The sequence below is a fragment of the Pezoporus wallicus genome, unplaced genomic scaffold (assembly GCF_028554395.1).
Source record: "Pezoporus wallicus isolate ANWC-B61680 ecotype Strahan unplaced genomic scaffold, APGP_CSIRO_Pwel_v1 contig_7073, whole genome shotgun sequence".
Lineage (NCBI taxonomy): Eukaryota > Metazoa > Chordata > Aves > Psittaciformes > Psittacidae > Pezoporus > Pezoporus wallicus.
The window spans coordinates 3,464,017-3,485,104 of NW_026641326.1; the positions used below are offsets into that span (position 1 = coordinate 3,464,017).

The 21,088-nt window shown below is 38.9% G+C and overlaps 2 protein-coding genes across 3 annotated transcripts in view; one reads left to right on the forward strand and one right to left on the reverse strand.

Moving 5' to 3' along the window:
• Positions 1–16,052, reverse strand: part of SHQ1 (SHQ1, H/ACA ribonucleoprotein assembly factor) — a 54,297-nt gene extending 38,245 nt beyond the window's left edge. For both annotated transcript variants that reach the window (XR_008973985.1, XM_057422912.1), the window contains exons 1-7: positions 15,988–16,052; positions 14,349–14,521; positions 13,002–13,066; positions 12,014–12,136; positions 11,068–11,219; positions 9,506–9,618; positions 7,802–7,929 (exon numbers count right to left, since the gene is read on the reverse strand). Coding sequence is in view for 1 of the 2 variants with exons in the window: in XM_057422912.1 (XP_057278895.1) it covers positions 7,802–7,929; positions 9,506–9,618; positions 11,068–11,219; positions 12,014–12,136; positions 13,002–13,066; positions 14,349–14,494 (727 nt within the window). In the remaining variant the exon portion in view is untranslated. The remainder of the gene's footprint in view (positions 1–7,801; positions 7,930–9,505; positions 9,619–11,067; positions 11,220–12,013; positions 12,137–13,001; positions 13,067–14,348; positions 14,522–15,987) is intronic.
• Positions 16,053–18,406: 2,354 nt separating this feature from the next.
• The window catches only part of PPP4R2 (protein phosphatase 4 regulatory subunit 2), a 67,034-nt gene continuing 64,352 nt past the window's right edge, over positions 18,407–21,088 (forward strand). Inside the window, exon 1 of the mRNA XM_057422990.1 lies at positions 18,407–18,410. The gene's annotated coding sequence lies outside the window, so the exon portion shown is untranslated. The remainder of the gene's footprint in view (positions 18,411–21,088) is intronic.

Below are 21,088 nucleotides of genomic sequence, written 5' to 3' on the forward strand. Positions count from 1 at the left end.
CATGGGTTACAGATGAAGAAAGGGTTACAACTCCTACAAACCAACATCCTTTTTACAGCCCTTGGCCATTTCTTTATCATAAGGATGATGATTGCACGCATGCTTATAGATATTTCTCCTCAAACATTGCTCGTCATTGTTTTACACAATCCATGTGCTCATGGATTCTGAGGCAGGGAGTCTGCCTTTAAGACATGCAGCTTCTTTATCCCAGGAGCTTTCTACAAACTTCCTAATTTTATTATGTGCTTTGAAACAAATGTCTGTGAAGCCAAAGGCACGTACATATGCACACACCTCATTTCCAGACAAAGTTATGAATTAGGCAAAACATTGTTGAACGTTTCTTCTTTATGAACTTTTAAAATGTTTCTATCAGCTTCACAAACATGAAATACTTGATTTAAATGTCTATGGAAAGTTCTTGTGAGCTAAACGTTTCTCTGGAGTCAAGCCAGTCTCCATTTATTTATAAGCTCCCACAAAAAGAAATTCCAACTTTTATATCATCTTGAGAAAGCCAATCTCTCCCACTTGCTATGATCTTGTACAAAGTGACAATTTAGCAAGACTACAGCAGTTCTGTTTTCCTGTTAATGCAATGTGGTTCAGTATTACCCCTTGTATCACAAATACAGATGATTAATCTATGTTCTATCGGCAATTTTTTTCCAAGTTCTTAAATCACATTGATTCTTCAATGAGTCACCTCTATCACTCACATTAGAATTACCCATAAAACCATACATGCAATGTTTTAGCACATTTGAAAAACAAAATCAAACCATTCCGTAAGTTGCTACAGTAGGGTGGGTTTAATAAGGTATCACAACAAGGCGTTTACAGTTAGCAGGTCCAACTGGAAATCAAAAAAGACATTTCCAATTTCAGCCAGCTTCCAGTAGAAAACCCTCTCCTGGAATACAAGACAAGTTACTATACAAACATATGCAAGTGGCACTTTCACCCTCAAGAAAAGCACAAAAGAGGAGGTGAAACTGAAGCTAAAGATGCGAAAGAAATTCTGAGAGGTGAACAGCCAGAAGTTTGTTAGCAAAGACTACTACAGCAGATCAGAGTCATAACACTTAAAATCACTTCTGATGACTACAGTAATGAAGAAGTTTGTTAGAAAGATGGAAATTTTCAAGTTTTACTAACAAGTATTGGCTAAATTCCCTAAAAACCACACTGTAAAGGAATACATAAATATGATCCATTAATTCCTTATAAACAGAAAGCAAAACAACTCCAAGTGAAGTTTACCAAACATAGGAGATAAAGTTTTCTTCCTCTAGAATGCAAACTTTCTGAAGCATCTAACATATACAACTGGACCATAAACACAGAAACTGAAAGTTACTGGAAAGCAACATCAAGATGTAGACTAGACAGCTCCAAAGGTAAATGTTACAAGATGTTCATTAACTCAATGCAAAGTGCTTGGTATTCTAAATAAAATTTCTCTCTCTGGAGAAAACACTTCAATTTTACAAATAGGTATCTATCCATTCCTTAAAGTTTTTAATAGTAAATTATCCAGGCCTGAAACTCATTATTAACATGCCAAAACCACCACCTACTTTGTTTTCCCAATTCAAAAATACAAGTACATACCATAAAACTAACAAGTAAAACTGCATTTTCTGCTATATTAATTAAGCCTGTTCATTTTTGTACACTTGTGTTACCAATGCTTTAACAGTATCTGTACAACAATATCAGCCTAGTGCAAAGCAGCATCTGCTGCTACTTATCAACTACTGAATTTGCAAGTTCTCCTCAAGATTTATTTTTAAATGTTTTGTACATTTGTCAGTGCAAAATCATGCTCCTTCTAGCCACAGTATAACTGTGTATTAACATATGCATGTCTAAAGGAACCAAATTAATCTCACATCCAGAATTCCTGATAGATGATACAGCAGAGATTAGCCTTACTTTTTAATCATCTCCTCCACTTACTCTAAACTAGCCATTCCTCACGTTAAATGTATTTCAAATTGCCCTTCAGTAACCCAACTGTCAATGAAGTACAGTTTAATCTTTAAAGGGGAAGATGAGGTCTGACAGCCAGAGGGTGTTTTGTTATGGTCTTGCTGATGTTTTACCCTGCTGATAACATCACTTAAATCAAGACAGCATAAGATCCGTATCTCAAGACTACTATGACACTTATGGTTTGAAATGTGTTAGAGGCACTTAGATAAAATGTGCTATCTGGACAGATAGCTGACTTAGTGGTCCGACTCAGAAAATTACAGCAAAGTATAGGTCAGAAAGGAGCCAGGATAATCAGCTGGTCCATCCTTCTGGTGAAAGCAGAGCCTTGGCTTATGGTCCTGTCAAGCCAAGTTGTGAATTCCAGAGCTACCTCAAAGGAAAATAACTGAGCAGAACTACCATCCTCTTACATTAAAAGAAGAAAGGCAGCACTACTCTGATGAGAAAGACACCCAAAGGCTTTGTTCAGGATCAGCATTTCCCACAGTGCTGGATACTGCCCTAAAAAAACCCACTTGGTAACAATACTGTGAACTTCAGTAAATGAACTAATGAAGCCAAATCTTCTACTGATTTGTGTCTGGATTTGTTGCTAACTGGTAAGATGTGAAAGGTTACTGACACTTTCCACAGTGCTGACATGCCAATAACATCTTTCCTGCATGGACTATACAGTATCCAAAAAGATGGCACTGAAGATCCAATAAATGCACTCTTCCCCTTGTACAAGGGCCATTTTTTTTAGAACCTGCAGGAAGTGGCCATCTTTAGAATTACCGAATCATAGAATCAACTAGGCTGGAAAAGAACTTTATGATCATCAAGTCCAAACATTAACCCAGGACCTACAAGAACTCTGTCAATGAGACTGTGATCAGACGAGCCTCAGTTCTTCAGGAAGTGAGCCAAAAGCCCTAACAACATGAGATTGTCCTCCTCTAAACAACCATATTTGCTCTAAACGATGATCAGTCAAATCTGATTTGTTCATCCCTCCCCTTCCTTTACAATCCTTCTGTTCAAAGTTTTGCTTTTTTACCTTTTCTTTCCCTAATTCTCAAATCAACATTTACAGCATATTTCCTCCATACCAATTCTGGTGCTCTTTCTTCAGCCATTCTCCACAAACTCACTGGACTTGAACAGTCTTTCCTGGATCTTGCAAGTTCCCTTATACTAATTTTTGTTATTCTTCCTTAACAAATCTGCAGTGCCTATAAACCGTATCAAAACCATACATCTTTCTTTCTTCCATGTCTTATTGTTCTTGCCTTTTAAAATCTGAGATACTTTACAACAGAGACCGATCATTTGTCCTACCATATGACATATGGTATGTTAAGAATTTTGCAGGAATAAACAGCAATCTTTCCTCACATGAACAACGCTTGCTCTGCAAAGGCCCAGAAGACCGAGTAAAACAAGTAAACAGAACAATTGCAGAAATCTGGTGATTCATCTTAAACTTATGAATCTACAACTAATGGTTTATCTTTGAGCAGAGCCCTCCTGAAAGGCAGATCTTTCAAAAAGAAGTTCCTTCCCTATCTACAAAGAAATCAGAAAGAATGGTCACTGGTAAGTATGACAGGTTGCTGTAAACAAAATATCCTTGGAACACACAGATGCAACATTAAATACATGTTAGCCTGAGCCTTTGAAGATCCTTGTGCTGCCTAAAAAGGAGTTTTTACAGTTATGCAATTCAAAATAGAATAAAAATTAACTTTTCATTAAGTTGAATGCGACTGTTAGAAAACACAAAACCTTTCATCTGCAATCTGTAGAAGCAAGACTGTAACATAAACTTCAGCAGCAATAGAAAGCAAGGGCTTTCCAACAGTTTTCTTCCCTCATGGGAAGGAAGGCTGTGTAATTAGTTAAGCTAGACATTATAAGCGTGAACAAAATCTGGGCCTTTCAGCTTTAGAAAACATCCACTCCAAAAATGGTATTTTGCTACAAACATGATGGTGAAACCTGCTCTCGTATTTCCTCTGGTTCCTCAGCCACACTGCAATGGCAATACTCTCAGCTGCTGGGTGGCTAGTAAGCCGGGGGACTGGGGGTGATACACAGAAACCCCACAAAGGGCAAGAAGAGATGATACACAGCAAAAGGTAAAAAAGGACAAAAGAAAGAACACACAGGACAATAAAAGAAACTTTAAAAAGACAAAATATACCACACACACACAAGCTGGGAGAAAAGTAAACAGGTTAAATAAAAATAGATTCAAGGCAAAGACAGAAGAGAACGGAAGCCTTTAAATGCTAATGAGAAGAAATGAGCCAAAAAGGAAAAAAATCTGGTAATGAGACATTCAAAAACCTGATGATGAAAAAATAAGAGAGAGAATAATCAGGGCTGAAAGTAAGAACAGTATCAACCAAACAAAACATGCAGTTAATTGTAATGCCATGGGAGAAAAAGCAATCTGTATTTCTAATTGCTCCTTGTAGCCAAAGGCATTATAAAGACAAAAGTAATCAAGTTTTTGATTCCAAGGAACCAATGAAGATAAAAAACCAAAAGGACATCAATATAAATTAGCCTAAGGAAGAAACAAAACAAAAATACTCTTGGTTCAGGGTTTCTGGATGAGAAAACTTACTTTTAAAGAACCTGGTAATTTGTGTCACTTTTCCACACTAACCTCACATTTCCACATAGTAACTTGAGAAGTCAGCTCCCAGTAACATTCTTAATTCCACAGACACTGTGTAGGTGGGACCTGTCTGAACGGCAGCAGTAACAAAGCACAGAAAACAGGGACTCTAAAGGTACCAAGGGTCAAATTTTAGTCTCAATACCCTAATACTGTGGTAGCCTGTACTGTAGTCCACCATCAATGATGCTTTAACATTACCATTCCTAACTTTTTGTCTTACCAGTTATTTAACTTCAGTTAACAACCCTTTAAAAGATACAGCATTTCATGTTGGAGGGCAGCAGGCGTCCCCAGTACGAGATGCTGCACATCTGACAGCTATTTCCATCTTATCTCTCAGTTTTTGTTTTCGTGGACTGGCTTCCAGAAGCACGTTTAATTAAGAACACAACCTTCCTGCACACAGGACAGACAATGTTTCTGCAAGCTGGCTGTATTACACCTATCACAACTTGTACACCTTTTAAACATCCCAATATTTGACATTTCTTTACAGGCTATATGCTTGGAAGTCCTCATCACGAAAGACAATGGAAATGGCCTAATTTCAGATGCTTTCCTGAACAGAAAACATGAATTTGCAACTCAGGAAGAGGAAGAAATCTGGGTACTCTTCATTTTATGCCTTTTTTCCAGAAGAAATAAAATGAAACTGCGTGACGGTTTGAATCCCTCCTTCTTATGCCCTTAAACTGGTTCAGAAGCAAACAGGGATACACATATACACAGGCTCAAAGAATTACCACACACCATGAAACATACTGCAATGCACGTTTCTGCCCCTAGAGCTTCTTTGCTCAAGTACCCTTTGGCTTTTCGTAGTTAAGCACCAGTATTCAAAGGCTTCTTACTACAAGCACACTCTAATGCCAATGACAGCCTCTTTATCCTTCTAGCTGTAGAGCATACCTTCCCTTAATGCAGACTTCTCCCCAGTTCTAGTGGAAATAACATTTCTCAAGTAGTAAAGAAGGCCCTTCACTCAGCATGGTCCTTTTTGCTTTTATGTGCCTTTTTCATGCCACTTCCACTTACTAAGCATGCATACAGGAATACGTGTTAATGCAGATACACAGTCGAACTGCATTCGATTGGTAAGAATTCCTGAATCTGTAACTCAGATAAGCCAGACCATCCCAATGATTGGATAAAGCATAAAAGCAATACAAAACCACAGGTTACTCACCCTATTGATAGTCAGACTCCAGGTCCAAGAACCCAGACCTACCTTTTGCCCTTTTGCATTCCATTCGTAAGAAACTTTCAAGTAGAACCTGTACTCCCTCTCATGGCGGCTGCTTTCACCACAACTCACTCAGGTTTAAGAACCTCCACTGGTTTCAGATTCCCATTCTGCCCTTTGCCATCCCCATCTGCTGTTGCCATTCAAACACCCTTAGCAAAACTGAGGTCTTTTTAAGGAAAAGGGTGTGTTGTTGTCATTAACATAACCCAGATGGCCTCTCATGTTGCTTGAATTTCTTCAAGATACACTTAAACTACATGAGCCACTTCGCTCAGCCATAGGAAGGTCATACTAAATTCTTCTGATCATTCCTATTAAATGCATCTGTTAAAACAACTGTTTTAGAGAAAGATGATCCTTTATGTAGCTCCATTTTCTGCATAACTTTCATTAGCTTGCCAGGCTTTGAGTAGTTTGTCTGTTGCTGTTGTCCCTAAAACCCAGTAACGTTTGTATTTTTTCTTCAGAATTTCAGTTTGGACTAAAAACATCCTTTATCAATAATATCATCCAGCAGCTCTTCCTTTTCATTACAGTCCTCAACACAGGCAAACATTAGCAGTGTTTCATTTACTCAGGAGTAAACAGATGAAAACAAACAGAAGAACCCCTCATTATTCTATTCTCAAGCCTCTTGTACCTTTGTACAAGGCTTTTTAAATCAAATGCTTGTGGTGGATATAATTTACAATTTCTGGCTTTAGAGGCTGAAAAGAGACCGGTAATGAAGATAGATTACATTCACGGTGAAGTACGCAACACTTACACAGATTCCATTGTTCTGGAGGAAATGTGAAGGTACAGGTATTATTAGTGCACTAATATTTGCTAAGAACCTCTGGTGAAGGGATTATCATTATCTACTTCAGTAATGTCAGATTTTCCTACTACACAGGAAATGAACAAAGGACAACAAAAGAATATGCATAATAGTAACTTGTAATGCTCTCTGCAATCACTGTGTACAGACAGGTAACCTGTAATGCTACAAGGTCATCTACTAAACCTGAAACCATTCCTTTTAGTTTCCAAAAGGACATAACGATTTTCCTTTGAAAAAAAGTCTCCAAGACCCATAAAAATATCAGTAGAATAATAAATGCCATGAGCACGTGCACTACTGTGTCAATAAAACAAAACACCCTACAGAAGACATGCTCATCAGAGCTAAAGGGCTGATATTAGTACAATCTTCAACAGCTGACTCTTGCAAAACTTGCTGTAAAGTGTCTGCACCTTATTTGGAATTGGGCACAAAACCCAGTTTTGGCTATTTTTTCCTTTGAAAATACAAGTAAGAAAGGGAGAACAGTTACTTGAAAAATCTGAAAAAAGAGGAACTAAGTACCAGCAACAAAGGACCCATTTTCTAGCTGTTACAATCACTAAACAAAGATAGGTTTGATTTGATTTCAATTATTATGACTTACTGACATTTGTATCTCCTTTGAAATCTTAAAGATTGCAGCAAACCCTTGAAAGGGAACTTTTTCTTCATCCATACCTGAAATTCTGAAACAGCCTTTATGAACAATTAACTCCAAAATTTGTTCTGTAGATGAAAGAGATCACACGCTACACTAGGCAACTAACAGATAAAATGCTTAAGATGCAATGACTACTTGATAATATATTGTTAATTACACACACACAAGTGTCTCAAAGATTTCAGTATAAAGCTGTCCCTCAGAGAATCTATTTTTTTACTGGAGGACAGAAGTAACAGAACACTCCTTTATGAAGAATGGTTAAGACCAAAAATTGTAGGGTTAAAACCATATTTTTTCCCTTAAGAACAATAACCTAAAAGATAACACGGCATCACAGCAATTATCATTCAAGCAACAAGTGCGTATATATATACATATGTATATTCTCACCAATTCTATGAGTGTCCTGATCCTGATGACTTTCTCCCTTCAAGGCTGTCATTTTTTTATGAGCATCAACCCACCATGGTTTGTACTTCAGAATATGCTGAACAGCTTCATCTTCAAAAAAATCAGCACTAGGGGGGAAAAAAAGAAGAACGAAAACAAACACCAAAACCAGTCATATGCTATTCCAATTTACAGTGTACGTGGGTATATTTTAATGCATACATAGAATACACCTGACTTGGCTGTAGGCTACTTTTCATACATTAGAAATAATTTCTGATATAAAAGCAGAAAATAATCATTATTAAAATAAAAATTAAAACAATATTCTCCTATCTTACAATATCCCTTCCTTACTTTCTCTACCTTTCCTGAGCCACCCAGAAACCTGGGAAATTGATGAGCTTGCAGCATGACATGAAGGTGAACAAACCTGACTTCTTCTGGGTGTTAAAGGAAGACGTTCCAAAGAGAAGAATTCGCAGACAGTGTCACTGGCACCAAATTGCATTTTATTGGGAAGCACTAAAAACTTTGGGTACTTTTGCATATACTTTGGGGAAGGGTATGCAGCTCAAGGGCAAAGATACAGTAGGGATGGACTTCTAGGGAAACAAGGGCCTGCCTAGTACAGCAAGGTGGAAAAAGAAGAGTTGTACATTAATTCTGGAAGACAGATTTACCTCCACCTCAGCAAAAAGCCACTGTGGTAAAAGTCTCAATATAGTAATTCTGGGAGGACTTATACCAAGTGATTCAAGTTCTAAGCCTCCTCTTATTTTAGCTTTTTCTTCACAACAAGCAATTGTATAAATATTGAGAACTAAAAAAAAAATGCAGGAAAATTCATAATACCTTCCTAATCATCACACAAAACCTGTCCAGTCTACTGAACAGACACAATCTGCTTTACTCTCACACTGACAGTTTTTTGTTGCCTTCCTTCAGCATCTTTATGAAGTAACTTAAAGAGATCAGCAAGCGTGCATTTTCCTGAAAGGCAACAAAACATTTGTTTGCCAGTTTCTCCCTGATCTGTCCTCAGGATACACAAGAAAACATTTTTTGTTGAAGAAGGACTGGTATCATCTGAAGCAACCAAAACACAGCTGTTAAACTGAATGTTTGCAGCTCATTTACCAAGCCAGAACACAGGGTCTAAAATGGAAACTCACTGTCAGTTGTGTCACATTATAGGTTAGGAACTACTTCAGTTCTAAGTGAAATGTTCTTCCAAGTGATGGCTCAAGAAGGCTTTTCTATGTGCTACAGAAACACACGGGAAAAATACCAAGCTTGCAAAGATAACTTCTGAAGAAACTCAAAGTGCGTTAAGCCTCCCTCTCACCAACAAAACACAAGTACTAATTCTCCCTACCAGGGACTATGCTCTTTTCCCACCAAATCAATCTTGCAGGAGTCACAGTATATTAATAGAGCTCATGGCTTCACTTTAGTTTACTTATCTGGAAGTCTCTGAACCCAACTTGACCTGAAATACTCAAATTTGAAAGGCATGAAGAATCACTTCCACCTTCATGTTCACAGGATGAAGCAGAAAGAAACACGAAGTCTTGGTTTGGAACTTTTCCTCATTCTGCTGTAAAGCTATAATTTTTTAATCTTAATCATTTTTGAAAAGAAAAAGTGAATATTTCAATTGAGGTACTTCTACTTGACTAGGTGAAGTAAATCAATACTCACAGGTAATGATCAGGCTCAAACTTGGCAGCCTCAGCTGCCAGACGTTTCCTCCTACGCTCATCTACAGGAGTTTGATCTGGATCCTTAATGTCAATAATGTCACTGAGTTCATCCTGAAAATGCAACAAAAATTATAGGACCAGGCCACATGTATCACATACAAGGTTTATTCAGTAAGAGTTTAGGAAGAATGCTTATCAGCATTACTACACTGAAATCCCTAGATGCTCTTCAATCTCCCTTTCACATCTTCCAAATTCATGCTCCTTTGTGCAAATAAAACGTCAAATTTCCAAAGAAATTCAATTACTTGAAGCTCCTTAGAATTCAGGATATTATGAAGTCTATTCAGGCTGTTTTATCATAAGGCAGCGGGTTACTCTGCATTATGATCAAATCTGCAATGTTTAACAAAAGCACACAACCACAGACATGGTAAAACTCATAGATACTGTTTTTGTGACTTTTGAGATTACTCTCAGAGTCTGAAGTGGCCATACATTAATTAATGGGCAACTGCAGTAACATTTAGGCATCATTAAGTAGTGGCACATTAAAGCTGATAGAAAATGTACTTCTTCACAAATTTCATTGTAATAAACTAGTGTACACATCCTAATAGCATGTAAATACATTCTCCATAAACAGCAATCCTTCTGCTCCAAACTCTGATAATTCTACAATTCATGCAGTAAGGAGAGTTACATAATTAAACTGCTCTAAGGAATTACAACTTAAATTGCTTAACACATAAAAGCAAAGTACCTGCATTTCAAAGCTCCTATCTTAACAATTAATCTGCAAAAGCAAATTGCAATGCATCAGCATAACCCTCATAAATCCCACAGATATCAGGTGAACAGACAGCCTGAAGAGTGCACACTTCAAAAGTTACTGTCTGGTAAGAAGAGTCTAACATAAAAATGAGAAAATCACCACGAATTTCACAATGATAAAAAATTTTACTGCAATAACCACACAGATTAGCCAGCTTTCATTTGGTTGTTGGTTTTGATTTCTCTTTAAGTTAAAAAATAATTAAAATTCATGGCATCTGAAATACACTGTACATTAATGTTAAAAGAGTTTGAAGTCAGAACAGAAGACAGTACCAAATATAATGCAAAAGTGTTAAAGCAGACTGTTAACAGCCTGCAGACTGTTTGCAGCTTGTCAGAACTCTTCACCTGGCACGTGGCCTACTTCATAGAGGCCTTTTCCCATGCCTTCACAGGCCAGCTGAGCCATGCTGGTGACGGCAGCACACTTCCAGAGCCTGATTTTACTAAGGGCCCTATTCAGCCCTTCAGTGCTGAAATTACTGCAGAGACAGATCAGCCTCTTGACTCTGCTATACAATTTACTCAATCTTGACCACCCCCTACTTCCACAGGAACAAGGATTTGTCTGTACTACAGCATGCAAAAGCAGAGTATTCTCAGTAACAGAATAGGATAATGGAAAGCAGTTACTTAATGATTCCCTTCTGTCCACAGAACAAGCCTGGAAGACTGCCCAATACCCGGTACTTTTATGATAGGAAAAGGCAAAAATGCATCTACCTGCAGCTGCTGGAACACCCCTGACCGCAAGTTCCCAAAGCCATAACAGTACTGTAGTGGTAGACTGCTTTCTGCACTGTCTTTGTGAGGGGTCTGCTCTATTTCCCAGTCAAATTCTTCTTCCTCCTCCTCAGACAACTCAGCAGAGGCAGCTATATGTATTGCATAGTCAGAGAAGGAAAATCATCACACAGAAAATACCTATGTTTTACTAGAAAGTCAAACACTGGTAATACAATAAGCCTTCTTCATCTTACTGCACCTCCTAAGAAATCTTATACAACAATGGGTCACACAGACAGATGCTAATATCAATAATCCATAGGTTCTGCTTCAAATTCTCCAACTTTCAAAAATGAAAACCAGGAACACTAAAGTTTTTAACTATATGCCTTCAAAGACTGAAATAATTGCTGCCTTGATTTCAGCAAGATCAAAACTTGATGCTGAGACAACACTAACCAGAAGCAAAGCCATGTTATCAATAATTGAAGAAAAGCGTAAGAAAATTAACCACAAATAAACATTTTTTTCTCAAATCATAGAATCATAGAATCATTTTTGTCTTAAATACTGATGTTAAAGTCGTCCACTAGAACCTGAATTAGCCTCTACCATTTGAGCTACAGGTCCAGTTGTGCTAGTGTGTAGAAAGCAGAAAACTCAACTGTGTGTGGTGGATACAGCCACTAGAGGGGTACAACGATCTACAGAGGATCAGCATACACTAAGCACATTTTGGAAAAATGTAAATATAACTAATAAGACACGTGTATCACATGCAATACTTTTGTTTCTATATTTACCCATACTTTCAGATCCATTCACAGCCTTCTTGTACCTTGGACAAGACACTAACAAATACTGTAGTTTTCTACATGTATCGCTATGTAGTTCTATAACTATTTCATTATGTACATGTATAAATAGGATTGTTTCGTCATACCTATCTCTTCTACTAAAGGTTTTGCTGATCTTGATTTCTTTGGTGCTAAAAGAGATGTCAGCATGTCCAGTCCCTCAAAATACTGGCCAGGAATCTCCTTAGGTAACTGAATTGTAAAAGCTCCTTAAAAGAAAGTCAGAATATAGTTACTGCATGAAAATATCCAAAACAAACAAAAATGTGCATTTTCTTCTAATGAAAGACTCATAGAAACCAGGACATACGCATTTTATTATGCATCAATTTCTGTGCATGTTTTTAACCTGAGTTCACAAGTTTCACAAAACCCAAGTATTTTAATGATAGAATATGAGACAGAATATTTAACAAGTTGTGGTCTTTTGACTCACTTTTATATAAACCAAACCAACAAAATACAAGCTTCATTTTATTTTTAATCCTTCCACCATCAATCAAGCAATCAACAGATCATAGGAAACTATATTCAGCAATTCATTGTCCTAGTCAAGCATGTAATAAAGACTTCACAAGCAGCAAACTATAAGTTTTATTGGTAGGTTTCACCAATTTTCACCTAATTCCAGAAGTTGTGTGTTTTATTCCAAAAATACCTTCCACCTTGAAGTGTGGAGAAAGGCTAGTGCCTTCTCTCTCAAAACATAGCCAAGGGACTGCCTCAGGATTATCTCATTTCTACTCAGCATTACCCGACTTCTTTGCAGATTTACTAACAATCTTAGTACAGCAATATGCCTGTCCCCACCAGGGCTTGAAGAGGATGTGTACACAATTATTTCATTAGTAAGACAGTTCTGGACACATCCTTTGAGCTTAAGGATGGCCTGAGTACACACAAGAAAGTATGAAAAAAATCTTATTCAAGTTAAGTAACATAGGAGAAACTTTACCTTTATTTACATTGTTGTGTATTTCACTAGAGTACTATGTAATTCCAGTGCAACATATAAATTATTGGAGAGTTAGTAGCATTTTTATTGACATATATAGTAATAACATTAATGAATACCTTTGTCTGTATTATAAGATGCTTTTTCTCTGCCATCTTCTACAATTCTTCCAGGAAGTGTCAACCTACAAGCAAAAATGAGATGCCTCATTGACTGCCTCACTAAATCTACAACTTAATGTCTCAGCCTATAAAAACTTAAGGCATATTCCAAAAGTAGCATGAAGGACTTAGCTACATGACTCCTTTCAACAGTAATGGAGGTCATGCAGCTAAATCCCCATTTACTTCAAAATCCATTTCCCTAAATATTGGCACAAGAGATCAGCATCTGAGATGAGATTTGTGACTCCTGGCTCCCGGCCTGGGTGAGGTTACAACCACCACAGAGATGACACCCTTTGCATTTATATGCAGCACTTGGAAGATACTACAATTTAAAAACTATAAGCTAACCCACAGTGACAGGATATGAGAACTCTCAAGAGCTCCTGTTTTGCTTATTAAGAATAACTAAGTCACTCATTCTACCAGTCCACTAAAATCGCTTGTGGTCTACTAATGTTTAAAGCGGAAGCATGCCCAAGAATACAGGATACAGAAAATAAGAAAGGTTAATAGCTTGTCATGTCAAAGGTTCTCTTAACACTCTCACACCAAGACTGCCTCTTCTTCCTTTTCTACAGAATATTGGGGACTCTTCTATCTAAAGAAAAGATACAGCTGGAAGCTCACTTCCTACTGCCTCCACTCACATGGCTTTTCTCTTATGTTATTAAGAGTGCATCAAAATCCATTCTTCATCAAATATACCATGTCTCACTCTCAAAAGGCAAAATACACATTTGTTCTACACATCTTGCATCCAGAATTGTCTTCCCATTTGACAATCATAGAATTACAGAACAGTCTGGATTGGAAAGGACCTTAAGATCATCTAGTTCCAACCCCCTGCCATGGGCAGGGATGTCTCACACTAGACTATGTAGCCCAAGGCTTTGTCCAGCCTGGCCTTGAACACTGCCAGGGATGGAGTATTTATCACTTCTTTGGGCAACCTATTCCAGTGCCTCACTGCGCTTACAGTAAAGAACTTCTATTCTTTAATAATCATCATCATCATCTATTAATATTTAATCTATTAAGATACTATCTTTAATAATAACCTATTGCAAAATAAATTTAGAAGACTATTCCTTTAAACTCCCTTTAACGTAATTTAATGCCTAACAATGAAGTGCCCAGATCCATAAAAACAATCCTTTGCACAAAACGGGCTGTCTGTAGTTGACAGTGTAAAAGCTGCAGATGAGGAATGTTCTGAAGGGGCCAAAATGAAGTTCTTTCTCTACTGAATATATTTACTTAATAAAGTTCAATTTTTGTTTAAATCCTTCCATTACTTACCTAAGGAAGTACGGCTTAGCATAAAATTTGAAATCTTCCCCTTCAAAATACACATCAAACTCTGAAGCTCTGGCATAAGGCACTTTGATTACTATTGTAAGAAAGTCAGGATCCTGGGTCAGTTCAAAAGCTGGAGTTATCATCATGAATCCAGCAGGAAAAGCTGCGTGGCCCTATCAAAACAGAAAAACAAAGAAAGATTACTGTAGTTTCCAACTTACCAGAGCAAACGGTATCTCTTCAAAATTCTCTAAGAGGAACATTTACAGATTCTAACAAAAGTATCTTCCATGTGCTGAAGAAGAAAACACAACAGCAGCAACAAAACAAAAGTTACCAAGAATGTGAAGATACCACCTCTGTGCTTCATAAAAAAATAACTGAATGTAAAGGAATGCAAACATTTGGAGCACAGGAAAGCACCTATTATGCTCTGTTTAAAACCCACTAAAGTCAGTCCTGGAACTTGTCAGCTTTTTGTAGCTGTGGTTTATAACTATGTTTAAATCTTTACAGTTCATTAGTGAACTGATCACAAATCTCTATTAGAAAATATTGAAAAATGGTAATACTTCCAAAAAATTAGGCTGTATTTCATAATGCATACACCTATCAACCAGAACACAAGCAAAAGATTGAGTACACCCCAAACAGATTATATGGGCAGGTGCACTAATGATACTGCTATATTCAATGCATAATGGGATAGCACACACACAGTAATTCAAAGATGCTCCTTTGCAGCACATTCATGACACAACAGCTTAAACATAAGCCGCTGACACACTCAGGATGTCCAGCGTGAGCATGCTTACTATTTTGATCAGTTTGCAGGCGTTTCACAAATCTGAAGAAGCATCCTAAAAAACTCGCATGCCTTCCTGTCCTGGGTTCAGCAGTAGCAGTCATTTTGTCCCCTTCCTAGTAGCTGGTGCAGTGCTGCGGGTTTGACTTTCAGCCTGGGAACAGCACTGATAACACTGATGTTTTTAGTTGCTGCTCAGTACTGTTTACTCCGATCAAGGACTTTCTGAATCTCGTGCTCTGCCAGGGAGGAGGGGAAGCCAGGAGGAAGCAGAGACAGGACACCTGACCCAAACTAGCCAAAGAGGTATTCCATATCACGGCATGCCCAGGATGTAGAACTGGGGGCAGTTACCCAGAAGGGTTAGATCACTGCTTGGGTCAGGCTGGGTATCAGTTGGCAGGTGGTGAGCGGCTGTATTCTCTTCCCTTGTTATTTCCCTTATTATTATTACTGGTGGTAGCAGCAGTGGTTTGTGTTATACCTTAGTTACTGGACTGCTCTTATCTCAGCCCATGGGAGTTACATTCTTTCGATTCTCCTCCCCATCCCTCTGGGAGTGGGGGGGAGGAAGGGCGAGGAGTGAGCAAGCGGCTGCGCGGCTGAGTTGCTGACGGGGCTTAAACCATGACATTTCCAAAGATTCAGTGGAAGAAAATATACCACAGTAGCAGTAATGGAATTAAATTCCATAGAGGATACCTGCCACCTCCTTCACCAAGTGTTTTTTAAGGACAGTTCATGATTAGCATCCATCAGAACCATACTTATGTATGTACATGGGCATGTGTATATATTTAGCATGAGAGAAGGGACTTACACAGTACCACTCACCTGATATACAGCTTGTCTAACCCTTCAATAGTTTCTAAATGCAAGGCAATTCCCCAGGTTTAGCTTAGATTTCAGCTGGGGGGAGAGAAGGGAAGAAGGGGACTTAAACAGAATCACACATCTTTGAAAACTGCAAATTTCCTTTTTCAGACAAAAATATTTTCTCCAAAAAATGCAAAATAAAACTATTATCTGGGAAAAAGCAAGTTGTCACTGATGTTCACAGTTATCTTTATTAAAGATATTCCCATTTGGACAACTTCATGAGAGCTAAATTAACAGATTAGACTTTTTTCCCCCTATGGGTAATCTACCTCACTTGACAAGGATGAAAAATAAATGAACTCCAGTTTCACCATATCACTTGATTCCAGGGCACTTGATTCCCACCCTTTCCAGGCTGAGAAGCTGCCATGTGTTTACTGAGTTGTAACTAGATAGGAGACACCTGGCCTGAAAAACACCTGATACACACTTCTGTGTACCTTCTTCTCTATGCAAACACCACGCACTGTCCAATGAGAAAGGACAGATAACAAAGCCCCATTTATACCCCTCAAGGATGATGTGCCAGCCCGCATGTTTATTTTCCAACAGCCGTTCCCACCTCCCAGCACTGCCACACCTTCGGCATCCCCTAACGACCTCAAACTAATCGGGAAGCTCCCGCACAAATCCCAGATATTTCACAGACCTCATTTTAGGAAACACGCAATACCACAACATTCGATCCCCAGCAGCACTTCCCACAACCGAAAATCAAGGTATCAAAAAACAATGGAGCTTCTCAACCTTTTACTGGAGAAAAGTAAGAGCAAGTAGAACTAAAAAAGTATTTCTATTGCAGCCAGGAGCTGACAGGAAAAGGGACAAACTGCTTTTCCCTCAGAGCACCACGGTAAGGCACAATGTGGCACCGCTCCCGGTCAAACGCCGGCTCCCCAGCCGCACCGGGGGTACACAAAGGGAACCCCGCCGGCCGTACCCCAAACGACCCCGGGTCGAGCGGAGAAGCCGCTCAAGCCAAGGTGACGCGGTGAGGGAAGGGATGAGCCGGGCTCGCCACCAGCAGACCCGCACCACGGCTGAGGGCCGCGAACCGCCGCCACCCGCCGAGTCCCTGAGAGTGGGGAAAGGCTCCGAGACCACCGCTGCCGGCGGGAACACGGCTCCACTCAAACCACGTCCCCGCCGTTACTCACCACGCCGGCGCCATTCCACTCCCTTCACCGCGCAGGCGCAAGGAGCACCGGCGGCGCGGGAGCCAGCTCGCTCCGCCCTGAGGGATGCCCCGGCCCGGCCTCCTCCTGTCTCACAAACCGCCCCTCTTGCTGCTGCCCGCCTGCGGAGGAGAGCGAAAACGGAAGGGACGGGAGAGGGTGGAACCGGCGAGTGGGCGGTCAATGGCATGGGGGCCGGCTGAGAGAGCGCCTCCCACACCTCGGGGTTGGCCGTACGTCGCGTTCCCTCCCTGTCTGCTGCTGGCCGGGGAGCCGCTGGCCAGGGTGACCCGTTTCTTCCCTTCTCTCTTCTGCTGGCTTTGTGTCTGAACAAAAGTGAGGGTTTGGTGGGCTTGTTCCTGCTTCAAGGGAAATCCAGTGATCTCAAGAGATAAAAGTAGTATTTGATCAGATCCTAATCCTCAACTCCCACCAAAATGCTATTCAGAGGATGGGGTGCTGCAGTCTGAAGATCGCTTCCATAGCCTCTGTGCTTCCCACACACACACACTTTGTGATAGCTGCAGTAGGCATCAGACACGGTCAAATACTGCTTAAACGTAACAGGCTGTGGAAAGTTGATGGTGTTATCTCACAGCTCAAAATATAAGAAATGCTTGTATATGTAAATAAAGGATCCAGTGAGAGCAAATGCGTCTGGAGAGGAGAGAATGAAGTTAGTAACTGAGTAAATACAAATAGGTTTGGACCTAATATAATTTAAATTGATGTGGTAAGGATGAAATGATTTCAACAACCAAAATACATTGAAGTGGAGGGCTGCAGAAATAGAGGAAACAGAAGAGTGGCCCCAGGAGCACTGCTGGAATAGTAATTCTCGATTATGTAAGTCTCTTCTAAGACAGCAGATAAAAGCGAACAAGATTGACAATGTGAATAGAGGGTGATCCTGATGAATCAAAAGAAAAATGGCATTAAGAACAAGAACCTCAAAAAAATGCTAAAAGCAGTAAAGTTGGTTTACAAGCCATAATTTACTTATCTTTAAATACAGCACCTAATGTAGAATTAATCAGATTTTTTCTGACATTAGACCAAGAAAGTCTGGTTCCAGATAATTCTCTAAATTTTTAAATGCTACTGACTCTCTCCCTGCCCCCTTTGAAATGCATTCAAATGTTTTTCCTGAAGGGGAAAAACCCATAATTATGTAACTTCTGCTAATGAAGTATGCTTGGGGGTTTGGGGTTGGTTTTGGGTTTTCTGAATAGACAATAAATCTTCCAGGGTAATAAAGACTGATTTGTCTTGCTGGAAATCCACTGCAAATGGCATCTTTTCATGTGAAAACATCTTTATTCTTGTACAGAACTGAATCAGGAGTTTAAATACTGCACAAAAAATAAGTGCTACAGAACTGATCCAGATCATTCCCCCCATTGATGTAAAATTGACAGATCATTTAATATTCTGCCTAAACGTTCCAGGGTGCCAGTTTTTTACAAGCAGAAATTGAAGATGCCTGGCTTATGGTTTTATATATATATTAAGAAGTTAAGGACATGTTATTTCAGACACTGGATTGGACTTGGACCAAGGCCTTACCCAAGTCTTCAGAAACTTTTGATGCATTTCCAGACAACTTCAGCACTAACTTTCTTTTTTTTTCACTTTTGGACCTTACCAATGTAATCTATAGTAAGAATATTGGGCAGGAAGCTGAATTATGAACCAGTAGGCACCATCTTCACTGGGTAAGTTCAAATATGAATGACAAGACTATGAAAAATAAGAAAGAAGTTTTATCGGAGTTTGTGCTTGTCTAACTGACCCTTTCCAAGACTGACTCAGAATTATTTGCTTTAGAGTCTAAGAACCCCAGGTGTTTTTGTCTGGTAATACTTACCTTGTAAAAGAAATATTTATATGCTGATTTTAATGAAGAAACTGGTGCATCAGCCATTCTGCTCTTCCATCCAAGTAAAGAATTAAAGAGTATCTCTAAAAACTTTGTATTGCTTTCTTCTGGAAAAAGCATACTGAGTTTTTTTTTGGCTCTGATGAAAAAGTTTTATTTAGAAATGTAAAAAAACCCACGTATTTTGATGCATCTTTCTGATGAAGAAGTGAATTTGGCTGCTGTATGTTTAATGGAGCACTGAAGAACGAATGTGCATTACCTACAATGTTCTGGCCAAGTAAGTAGTAAAACCTGCTGTCCCTTTGAAAAGTAGAAACATGAAGCTTTGCAATCTGCAAGCACAATTGACTCTGCATGGCTAACAATAACAAGTAAATCTGGCATAATCCCATGGATGTGATATATACTGTATTGTAGACATACAATGGACATGTACATAGAAATGGTAATCAGATACAAAATGTGCATTTAATTTAACAAGTAAAAAAATGTTTATTTACCCAGGAGGCAACTGGAAATAGAGTAGGTATATGTTTCAATATTAAATGTATTTCTCTGTGAAATACATTACAAAATACATTACGAAATACATTACTATTTCCATTCTCTGAATTAGCAGTGCTATAATTTTTATAAAGAACTAAAAATAGTTCTGTAATTGTCAGACTTATACTTTGCAAAAATTCAGTAAGTGAACAATGTAAATGGTAAATAAAGACTTTGCCTGAGATGGAACTAGATATCATTGCACACGAGTAGAATTCATATTATTCTTCCCTTTATTTTAAAAACAAGTGAAAAACAGGTATTTGTACATCTTTTATCTAAGTGACCCGAAACATCTCTGAATATAATGCATTTTCATCTGAGTGTCCTTTCTCCACAGATTCAATTTTCCAGTTTATAACACTTAACAGTTTCACTTACAGATGTGCCATGTTCATAATACCATGATATCATGATAGGTTTATTTTTGCTCTTTTTTTTTTACAGTTTCCATTATCCAAAGATAATGAAGCTTCTTATTTGATTTTTCCAGAGGAGGGAAGGATCCTGAAACACAAAGTCCTTTTTCAAATAAACATAACAACGTAGATGTTGATATGCTTAGGAGGCAGGATGGTGGCCTTGATAAATCCAGGTTGAAACCTGCAATAGTCTTTAGAAAAATACAGTTGTAATGGTGAGGGAGTCAAATATGCAGTGTGTTTCTTGGTGTTACATTTTGTGGTGTTACCTGCTAGACAAGTGCCTGTCTTGCTTTGAAGTAGGTGTAAGTAAAGTTTGCATCTGAGAGATCAAGTTATAATTTAGTTTCTTAGTGATTGAAGGACATAAACTGTAATACCAGTAACTGGTATTACATAAGAGGCCCTAATCAACCTCTGTGGGAGCCTGACCCACCACTGCTATGCCCCAGTGTTCTTGGGGCCTGTGGAGTAGTGCAGAGGCAGGCAGGCACACCAGGGATGTCGCATTTTTGTGGCAAATGCAGGGATTTGTGCTGAAGCAACTTCGAGGCTTTCAGACAGCTTCCCAGGGATCTGTTGTGGTTGTGGTCTCTTGTGTGTTAAGAGCCCTTGGAGTTGTTCACTCATACTCCAGGAACAGCATATAAATGCCTTTGCTTGATAGTCTAGGGTTTTAGTTCAGTTATATGACAATAAATTTCTTAGATTTATTTCTCCCTAGATGGTATGTGATATAATTTTCTTTACACTGCTTCTCTGTGGAGGGTGTATGTCTGTCACAGCCCCACTCTGGGGAACCTGGCTCTTTTAACTCTGTCATTCACTCTTACATTAAGTTGCTTGAATCCTTGGCTGCTGCAGAAAATAGACTCTCTTACACAACCCTAGAAATTGCAATAATAAATTACTAAGAAGGCTTCATTTGTAAGGTTTTATCAATCTATATCTCATGTATTAAGGTTGCACATCATGGCCAGGCCATTGCTTCGCTGCCAGAATCAAACACTTTGAAGAGAGCTATGGATTCA